Source organism: Pteropus alecto, unplaced genomic scaffold, assembly GCF_000325575.1.
Source record: "Pteropus alecto unplaced genomic scaffold, ASM32557v1 scaffold22, whole genome shotgun sequence".
NCBI lineage: Eukaryota > Metazoa > Chordata > Mammalia > Chiroptera > Pteropodidae > Pteropus > Pteropus alecto.
In genome coordinates, this window is record NW_006434839.1 from 10,975,513 (window position 1) to 10,986,424 (window position 10,912).

At 43.5% G+C, this 10,912-nt stretch overlaps 1 protein-coding gene across 1 annotated transcript in view; it reads right to left on the reverse strand.

The window, feature by feature from the left end:
- SND1 (staphylococcal nuclease and tudor domain containing 1) overlaps positions 1-9,438 on the reverse strand; it is a 391,519-nt gene extending 382,081 nt beyond the window's left edge. The window contains exon 1 of the mRNA XM_006910547.3: positions 8,982-9,438. Coding sequence (XP_006910609.1) covers positions 8,982-9,059 — 78 coding nt within the window. The 5' untranslated portion in view covers positions 9,060-9,438. The remainder of the gene's footprint in view (positions 1-8,981) is intronic.
- Between the last annotated feature and the right edge of the window lie 1,474 nt (positions 9,439-10,912).

The window sequence follows — 10,912 nt, forward strand, 5'->3', positions numbered from 1 at the left end:
CAGCAGGAAATATTGCATAAGTACACCCAAACTATGGACTACTTCTCAACCATTGAAGAATGAGGTAGACCTATAATTATGACACAGAGTCGTGACAATTAATTAAAAAAGAAAACTGCACGACACATATGCTATGACCTCATTTCTCTGTCTTAAAAAAAAAAAAGAGGAAGGGTGTATATATCTGCATGAAAAAAGCTTTGAAACACATTTACTTTGGGGAATGAGAATGGTTGGTAGAAAACTGAGGCGTAAGGTATAAGGTGGGCAGAAAGAAGAGATATTTTTTTTGTTATTTACATACTTCTGCACTGTTTAAAGTCTTATGAGCAAGAACAAAGTCCAAAATTTAAATATCAATAATGATCAATACTGCATAGCAGTCACGTCACCTGAGCATTTTGAAGGAATTCGGGAATGAACTAGAAAACTGATGGTCGAAAGAGGAAAGGCCACTAGGGAGCTACAAACATGCCCTCTAATCATAAGGACTTCGAACAAAGAGTTGAGAAAAAGTTATTTCTATATTAGATAAGCCAGTGGAATAAAAACTAAATACTAAGACCACCAAGGAGGTCACTTTGGGTTTTACTGTTGTCGTTTGCTGTTAAGAATGGGACTTATAAACAAGAAGCACAATAGGTATAAACTGACAGTTAAACCTAAAGGCCCAAGTGTGTGGCTCCTAAGAATTATAAAGCAGAAAGGCAGGAGCATAGAATCTTTGTGTTTGTAGATAACACTAAAGACTTCCATAGTAATAATGTGCCAAGTCATTTGTGCCAAATTATAGGAAGATCTTGGGAATCTATGCAAATAGAAAGAAAAGTGGCAGATGAGTGTTAAAATGAGCATATGGCCTAAATCACGCACATAAAACAACTTCTCAGCTGTCAGTTATGACCCAGGAATGGGATCTCAGAGTCACAGTAAATGGACCCTGAGGAAATCAGACCAATATTGAGCTACAGATAAAAAGCAATACGAAGTGTCCTTTGAGCCATCAAGACAAGTGCTAAAAACACAGAGACAAACTACCATCTTCCCCTCATATAAAACTGCGGTGCGCCTGCCCGAACATATACTTCTTTTGTCATTTGTGTCCTGCCCCTTCAAACAACATATGGCACAGGAGTTTTAAAAAGATCAGTGGGTCTCAAATGCCAGCTACTGGATCAATCTCAAATCAACCCTTTCAGAGCCACCTAGAATTTAAAATACAATTTCCCAGGCCACATTCACAAAGATTCTAATTCATGCCTCTAAAAGGCCTTCTAGGTGGTCCTGATGCAATGACCCGATTAGGAAATCACTGAACTCCTTCTCTCTCTAAATCTACTCCCAGAAAGATTTTAAGAAGGCTTATAATAAAAAGGGGAAAAAAAAGAAACCATGTGAGGAACTACCAAGAATAGATTAAGATGGTTCCTCGACTTGAATATTAAATGGAAATGGAAAAGATCTGCCAAAGACCATTACAATGACCTGAAGGAAGAGGCTCTGGCCTCAAAGTGTGTAAAGCAGAGCCCAGAACTCTATCATGCCCACAGGCCCAGCAGATTTCCCCCATCATGAGCACGGCCAGAAGGAACTCTGCCAGGAGCTACACATTCCTAGAGTGCCCTTCTCATCCCCACCCATTTCATATCAAGACCTACTGCACTGGAAAGTCACCGAATTCTAAAGAAGAGCTAAGACTGGGTGAATAAAGCCCACTGGCACCATGTTCCTCTGGGTCTCAAACAACTGCTCCCACTAGTCTAACCTGATACCACTTCTAAAGCCAGGAATCTGCCTGGCTCTCTCCTATCCACCCTCCATCACTCCACCATCTGATTCACTTAAGTCTTCCATACCAGGAAACCATATTTCAACTAAGTCACCTTCTCAAAAAAAAAAAAAAAAAAGCAATGGGAACAGATTTCACACAGGATAAGGAGCAATTCAAAGCGAAGCTCACCCTAAGGTGAGATTTTTCAGCTCTGATTCATCATGCCTAAAACACATGTAATACAGGCTTTCTTAGTCAGCCTCTTGAGACTGGAAGGAACTTAGAGACAATGAGCCCAACCACCCCATTTAAGAGAAAACGAAAGTCTGACTGGTAGAATCTAACCACACATCACCCAGATGGAGAACAGCAGCATCCGAACGAGAACTTGTCTCCCCTGAATCTTAGGCCAATGATCTCTCTTTTCTGCCAGGTTGCTTCCTGGGGACAAAGTTAATATATTAGATTTATTTACTTGAAGCACAGACTTCCCAAATCCCCTCAATTCCTCGTATTATACATGAAATTGGTTCAAAGACCATCCCAAGTAGACTACTTCCCACTTAAAGCACCTCAAAATATGTTAAGGCATAAAAAGAGAGAGGAGATAGTACCTTAAGTCACTCATCTTAAGCATATAAAAGGAGAAAATGTGCTGGTTTATTTCGTAGACTGAATATCTCAAAAATGACATCTGAAAATATCATCTAAATTTTCATTAGCTTTATTTTCCCTGTAAGTTCCTTAACTTCCAATTTTAAAAAAATGCCAACTGAAACCACTGTTCTTTTTTTCCCTAAACATTAGAGCTAAGTGAGAAAAACATAACATTAATTTATCATATTGAGTCTCACTGAAAATAAGCGAAATCCCACAACACTCCATCTGCATCAAATGTTCACAACCTGTGATTCTGCATCAATTTCTGCTGTAAAAACAAAAAGCATATGTCAGTCTCTTAAGAGAGGAAGCAGCAACAGAATCTGGGTGTGTATCCATCTCCCAACAAGAAATGAGGAAAAGCTATATAAATCCAGTAAGAGTAGAATCCCTTTACTCCATTCATCGTCCCTGATAAGGTAAAGAATTTTCTCAGTATTTAGCTATGCTCTTCCTTGGAGAATAAAATGAAATAAAATCAAAGACCAGACCCCAAAGGTTATCTACTGCAGCCCTTGCTGGAACCATACCTGTAGGGTGAAGAGCTAGCCCACACTGAGAAGTGAGTGCACAGCAGACCTTAGATCCTTCTTACGTGGATTCACAACCTGGCCAATTTTCTCTTTTGAACTTACAAATGAAAACTAAAAATTTTCACTTATTTCCCAAATTTCACTCCCCAAGTAAATTGGGGCATAGACTCCCCAAATCATGTGCCCACTTATTACCGTTTAGTGACCACTACCCAGCCTCAGGAATCCCCGCTCATGTCAACTAAGAGTCATGTGCATAAGCTAGTTCCTTCTTGACCATAAGCAGCTACTTTGTTTTTTACCACCACTGGTGAAAGCTTGGCTAAAGTAAGAGGCCAAAGTAAATTCCATGCAGTAATGAAATGCCACCTGCAGTATGAACATTGACAAGTTCTAGATGTTCTTTAAAGTCACTGAGCCTGGTCTTGGCATTTATCTTTTGGTCCGGGTCCCCTCCATTGGAAGAAAGGTACAGGTTTCCCCCGCTATCCAAAAGTAGAGTGTTCCTTTGAAACCTTTCCTTAAGCTGAAATGGGGTAAAATGAAGTAGCAATTACCATTAATTTATATGGCGAAAAATTGTGAGAATTCCCAGACCCAAAATTCAACACACACACAATTTTATTTTGTTCGCCACAACTGAAATGCTTAATTACATCCAGTTTTATGCTAAGCATAACACCATTACGAGGTCTCTTAGGCTTTTGTGTTACCTTAGGATATATCTGGCTAACAGATGCACAAAATAAATTAAGATAAAGTACGGATGCTCACAGATATTCAAAGCTATGGCAGCTTGACGCGGAGCGTAGTTCTCCAGGAAGGAGCCTGGTGGGGCCACACTTGCTACTTGGGGTGCACGCTGCCTCCGTAACAGCTTGCTGCACAACAAATGCTGAACGCTATTCTCACTTTTCACCCTTTTTCATAAAAGTGAAAATCCTCTTGGGATTTCTTCCAGTTAGCAAAAACAGGTCTTTCGTAAAAGCAAAGTGGTATAAAGTGGTATAATATGAACTTTCGAAAAGTGGGGGCGGGGGGGGTACCTGTAGTGACTCTGGGAATATATAGGACTGGCTGAAAGGAAATCAAAAAAAAAAAACCTTAGTCTTAGCCCTGCAAGAAACATGAATATGACCGAGAACAGGTATGTTTTTACCAGTCTCCCATCGTTTACATTTATTCAGTGGACTTAATGTCAGCTATTAATCTTACCAGGGTACCAGAACAAGCACCATCCCCGATGCCTTTCTGCCTTTTATCAGCCACAAACACATATTAATACTGAGATTAAACCCACACCATTTCTGTTGACACTGAACTTAAAGAAACTGAAGAACTACTGTAAAAACATTGAAGATAATAATCAGTGGAGACAGCCTTTGCACTTGCTGTTCCATCTGCCAAGAACATCCTTCCCCTATGGCTGGTTCTCTGATGTCCACCAGATCTCAGTGTAAATGAATCATGGTTCTTAGCATAAAACCAAAGACTAGCAGAGGGATTTCTTTCCCCTTTGGAGGCAGTTAAGTAGAGTAGGGTGAAATAGGAATTGAGATTTGGCACTGTCCTCTTTTTGGCCTTCCACATCATAAGCAGGATAAGATATGCTGCTTCCATGGCTGCTTCTGATACTGAGAAGCACCCTATCTATAGGAGCCACCCCTTCCCTTATTCTCGACCACTCTGCCCCATTCCCCTACCTGAAATCACTATCTCATATTACGATGCTGATTGCTTATTATTGTCTGTCTCCTCCATGAATCGTAAAGGCAGGAATCTGATCTACTTTTTTATCACTGTTTCTCCAATACCCAGACAGAGCTTGACACAGCAGATGATCAAAAAATTTACCTTCAAGAAAGAAAGGAAATATGATAGCTCATCAATCTATATCATTAGTACATGGCAGGAGCCACTGTCAGCACAACTAAAGTCAGACAGATGCTTCCTTTTCACACAGAAAAGATGACAGAAAGCTTTTAAGATGTAGTAAAAACTTAGAGCTCCTTTACTTACAATCTTGACTGAAAGTTACCACGTTTACCTGCTGAGAAGGCAATTTTATTACTGCAGGGAAAAGTCTTACATCATAGTCTACCTATTTCTTTGCAAATAGCTCTAAAAAGTACTGTGTTGTTCCGCTACCTTGTCCTGTGGAGTAGAATGAGTGTACTTTAAGTAGCTTAGGAAAGGTTTTTTATCCCCTTTCACAGTCTGCATAAGTGCATGAAGGAAGGAGCAGGTCAATAAACTACTACTCTCTGTCCCCACTACACTCTGGAAAAACACATACTGCTCAGTTCAGAAACTTAAGAAACACTTAGCTTAAATCTAAATTACAGGTAGCATTTCCTACACTGGAGAAATTTCCACTAAGCTACTCACCGAGAAGTCTACATCCCACTTTACAAAAATCTGGCAGTACAACTCCTGTCAAAGGAGGAAACTATGGCCATCTCCTTCCTCCTTTACATGCCCCTCTGCCTTAGTCACCTAATGAAAATCATGGTTCTTAGCATAAAACCAAAGACTAGCAGAGGGATTTCTTTCCCCTCTGGAGGCAGTTAAATAGAGTGGGGTAAAATGGGAATTGGGATTTGGCACTGTCCTCCCTTTGGCATTCTACACCGTAAGCAGGATAAGATATGCTGCTTCCATGGCTGCTTCTGATAAGCACAGAAGATTCAAGAACTGTGGCTGACTCGTTCTGCTGTTACGAAAGCAACCTGCGGGCTCCAGATTGAAAAGACATACAAACTTACCATGTTAGATGGGAAAGTTAGAGTGAAAAGACGGAAAAAGGCTCTATCCCCAAAACGGAAAGCAACCCAGTTCAGTAAAACCTGAGAAAATACCCACCTCTACGTAGCTATGTGGGGTGAATGAATTTTATACTAAGTACCCCAAGACTCCTCCTAAACTAGTCTATTTAATATGTGCTGACAATGTTCTTTTGCAGCAAAGGCCTGGCAAATTTTTCAAAGAAACCCAGAGTTACAATCCTTCAGGGTTTTAAAAAAATATCTGATCTGACAGAGACATTTACTTTTCCAGGTTATATTTTGTCTGCCCACACACTTGCCAGTCTCGTCCCACCTCAGAAAACGTAAATCCACCTCCAGTTTTTCCATCACCCTGACTGCCAATTCAGTAACAGAATGGCTCCAAAACGCTTGTGTCGACTTAGTGACCACTTCCTCCTTAAACACATTCCAGAACCAACTCGGTACCTTTGCTTCCACTCAAAAGCAGACAGCCTCTACCATCGCCGTCATTTTAAAAAACTGGTCAAATGCAAGGATTTTTTACAACTTGATTCTCAAGTTATTTTTCTTCAACCTTAAAAAAAAGTTAACGCAAGACTTATTAAGATTGCAAGGCAGAGACCAGACGAAACTTGCACCTTCCATGGCCCTATAGCCCATTCTTTTGCCAAAAAAGAAGGACTATTCCACTTCACTGCAGCAAATCTCAACCCTAGACCATTTCAGACCTTGAGCTCTGCCTGAGTCCAGACAAATTCAGAGGGCTCACCCGGAAAAGCATGTCTCTGGTTAGTCAGTGATCCAGTTTCTGCCCCTCTCCCAAAAGGCAGAAAAGCAGTGACTACTGTCTTCCTCTTGATCAATTTCCTTCTCATTTTCCTCTGTCACAGAGCTCCACCTTCCTTTGGAGAGTTCTTACGAAGCAGTTCCTAGTAACACTGGAAACAATTACTCTCCAGGAAAATACAACTTTGCCTAGCAAAAGAGCTTCATACAGAGCAATTTGCCAGTGGTCGATTTTTCATTCCAGACAAGGCTTGGAAACCTGGCACAAATCTGCCTGCAGCTCTGTAGTTCACCCAGTTTCCCGCCCCTAATCTCTGCCTGGAACTCACCCACCCATCCCCTGCAATTTGGTCACAGAAAAATAGCAATATAGATTACTTAATCCTTGAATTTTAAAAGCCTCCCCCCAGACTCAAATGTGTCTTGCATATCACACTCCTATGCGCATAACAACCAGAAGCACCAAATGAAGTCACTCACCACAACAGCAGCTCCCAAACAGGACAGGAGTAACATCTAATCTTTCCTCAGCCCAATTACAGTCAGCTTCACTTTCCTACAATTTTGTGGCCATGCACCACTGACCCCACCCTCCACATTACAAAGTCATGGCCTGGAGTCAGAGGCATCATTGCATGAAGTTGAAGAGTATGTGCTTTGGCAGACAGGCCTGCGTTCAAGTCCCAGCTCTGCCTCTTATTACCAATAAAAAGTGCCTGCCCTTGGGTAAACTATTCATTCTTCCTAAACCTCAATATATATCTGTAAAATCCAGCAAATAATCCTATCTACTTGTTAGGCATTATAAATGAGATAATATAAGGAGAATACTCAGCACGAGACATGACCCTTAATAAAGTGATTGCTGATATTCAATATCCATGGAGGTAATCTGTAGGCAGATTGCCATAAAAGCCTCCAGCACTGGTTAAAGCAAAAATATGTTCAGCCTCATTCCACTCCCACCACACAAATGAAGGGCCTTAGCAAAAGAAAAAACTCAGAAAGATCCACTCGGTACTGCCGATCCCACCACTAGACCAAGGAATGCTTTGCTCTCTGGTGAAGGGAAAGACCAGTGCAAATGAAAAAGCTAATGAAAGAGGAGCCACTTCAGGATAATCCTTTGATGGATCAGCTCAATATTTTAATGAGGGAGAAATATGTGGACCTTGGAAAGTCCCTTCTCATTCAGTTTCTGATAAATTCTGACGCTCCACTTATGTATAAATAAAGGGAGAAAAAGAAATATTGGAAACCCTAAGGATCTCAGCTGAGGTCAGAATATTACCTAAGAAATGAATACATGAGAATTGGGGCGGGGGGGGGTGCGGGGAGAGAAATCTTGAATTCCGATTTATATACACACAACTGAAGAACATTTTTATCCTGTGAAAGGCAATGAGCCAAGAAAATAGAATATTTTTAAAACTTTCTACAACAGCAAAAACTGGAGCTCTGGGAGAAAGTCATAAAGATTATTTGCTGTTCCAGATAGAAAAATCAGAACTGCAGTCTGATGTGAAATCTAGAAGTCTGTGGTCATCACAACCATAAAATCTGGTAACAACCAAGAAACATCAAGTTCCAAGATCTAGGAGGGTTCGGGGGAGGAAAACTGAGGGACAAATGATAAAGAATTTACACTACATTATCAGGAAGTTAGGGGTAAATTTTTAAAAATAAACTTAACAGGGTTTTGAATTCAAAATTCAAGAATGTGGGGAGTGAAGGGATATAAAATCAGGCAGAATCTATAGTGTTAGAGCCCGAGACTGGGAATCAGAGCACTTGAGTTCTGGTCCTGGCTCGAACCCAAACCACCATGTGACCTCAGGCAAGTCACTGTAAGGGGTGGGGGAACAATAATGATCTCTAAAATTCCTATCCGCCAAACATTTTAAGGGTCAAAAGGAGGAGGGAGCACAAATCCCAAGAACTCTCAGAACTACGAACTTGACACGAGGTGGAGAGGAAAAGACGGGAAATGAGGGCCAGAGAGCGAAAAAACTTGGAGTAAGTAACTGAGCGTCGGTGGAAACAGAAAAGCTTCAAGATGGCCAAGTACTCCTAGAGTTCCAGGGAAGAAAAAAAAAAAACTGCAAACTGCTCGGCAAATGTCAAAATGGACAGAAGGACGGGGAGAGGACAGACATCAAAAAATTATCTCCGTTAATCAATCAATAATCGGTCTGTCTTGGTAAAGAGCCAAGAGATCTCAGTGCTGCGACCACGGAAATCACTGTGACCCCTGATGCCAGGGTGTCAGGAGGCAAAATACCAAGGGGAGTCGGTGTCGGGTTCCTTTTAGGGAGGGGATTCCGAGAAAGGTTGAAAAGTGAAGGGGGGCAGAGAAAAGGGGTCTGGAAGACTATGCAAGCTGGCAGGAGGGGAAGAGAAGCCAGTGCCAGACTCCCGCCCGGAGGCAGGCGGTGGGGTCGGTGTCCAGGGCCCCGTTCTCACCATCTTGACAATGCCCCGCTGCACGGTGGGGACCGCGGGTCCCCCGGAGGAGCCGCCGCTCTGCGCGGAGGAGGCCATGTGTAGAGATGGAAAGACAACGAGTAAGGCGGCGGACCAGCTTGAAGGTGTCAATGTGGGTGTCGGTGTTGGTGAGAGGCCGCCGCGGCGAGAATCAGACAGGTGACTGGCTGCGGGCGATGGACTGGACGGACACGCCGGGCGCTCACAAGAGCAGCAGCGGGACTGGGAACGAAAAAGGAGACGCGATCTCCGCCGCCGCCACACGTTCTACTCGCCGCGCAAGCGTGCCAGAACGCCACCGCCCTCCGGCCAATTAGCGCCCAGAGCCTGCGGGACCTCAAGCCAATAGGCACCCTGCTCGCAAAGCCCCGCCCCTTAGTCTCAAAACGGGTAGCGAAATCCAGGAAGCGCTGAAAGAACTGATTTGCTGTGACGGGCTAAGTCTGGGGCGGGACTTCCGGGGCAGCCTAGTAGGTAGTGTCGGGAGGTGTAGTGGGAAAGCAAGGACACGTCAGCATCTGGCCGCGGGGCGCGGGCGGCCCTGGGAGCCTCAGGGCTAGGGCCAACCTCGCTTACCCTCCAGGCTCCTCCCATTGCGCCCTGCCCGGCGGGTCCTGGAACCCACGTGGGCGCCGGCGTTCTAGGAGGTCGCACGCGACTTGGGGAGTGCGGACTGAGAACCAGGAGCCAAAGAGGACAGGTCCTGGAAGGATCTCAGTAGTGGCTATACACCGACTTCTGACATTTTACCTCGGCTAAAAGTGTGGGGGAACTTGGAAAAGTCTGACCATCATGAAATCTGCCGATGTTGGCCTTGAAACCGAACGCGGCCGCGCTTCCTCCCTGTAGTCCGGAGTATATCTCGCTCGTATTTGTGTCGCCGGTGTCTTAGCACTTGTAAGGCGCTCAATTAATGTTTGTTGATGGAAGGAATAAATCTGTTTTAGAGGGTGACGTGTCCTGTACACTAAGGAGAACGACCCCCGTTCTTCGGGCTCTTCCCGCTCCGGTGAAGCCTGGAAAAGCCTTGCTACATGCTCTCCCTGAGCAGGGAGGAGGCAGTCCTTTGACCGAGTGTGTTGACAGCCTTCAGCCGCCCGTTCCCAGCCTCTCACCTAGCCCTATTCTCTTTTGAATAAAGAGATGACGGAGGGCGGGAGCCAGGGCATACAAATGTCTAAGTGAATGTTTAGAGACAACTAATATTCATCGAGTACCCACTATATGGAGCCAAGGACTTCAAACCTCATTTAATCTTCAAACCTGTCTCTGCACCGGGGACACCACTTACCCCTACAGCTCCTTTGAAAAGAAGTGGTTTGCTAATTCCTCCACATTTCACATGTCCCTGGGTCAAGTTCTAGGGTCAGCAACTCCATGGCGCAGAGGTCACAATATGGTAGCTGGTTTCCATCAGAGCAAACAAGTGAGAAAGCAAGAGAGGACAAGCAAGCCAGAGCCTTTTTAAATCTAATCTCAAAAGTAACACCCCATCACTTTGTCACATTCTGTTCATTAGAAGAGTCGCTAGGTTCTGTCCACACTCAAAGAGAGGGGATCCCCTGAGGGAATGAATACCAGGAAGCAGGATCATTGGGGATCACCTTAGAGGCTACCAATCACAAACTGTTCTTTAAGTAGAATTTCTTTTCCCTCAATCTAGCTAACCTCTTTTTATCTGCTCCCTTCTGCTGGAAATTTCTTCTATTTCCTCAGTCACTTTGATCTCCAACTCCACTGGGTCTGGATTTTTTGTTTAATTAATTTATTTTTTTCGAGCAGTTTTAGGTTCACAGTAATATTGAGGGGAAGGTACAGAAGTTTCTCCTATACCCCCTGCCCATACACATGCATTGTCTTTCCCATCATCAACATCACGCACCAGAGTGGTGTCTTCCTTACAACTTATA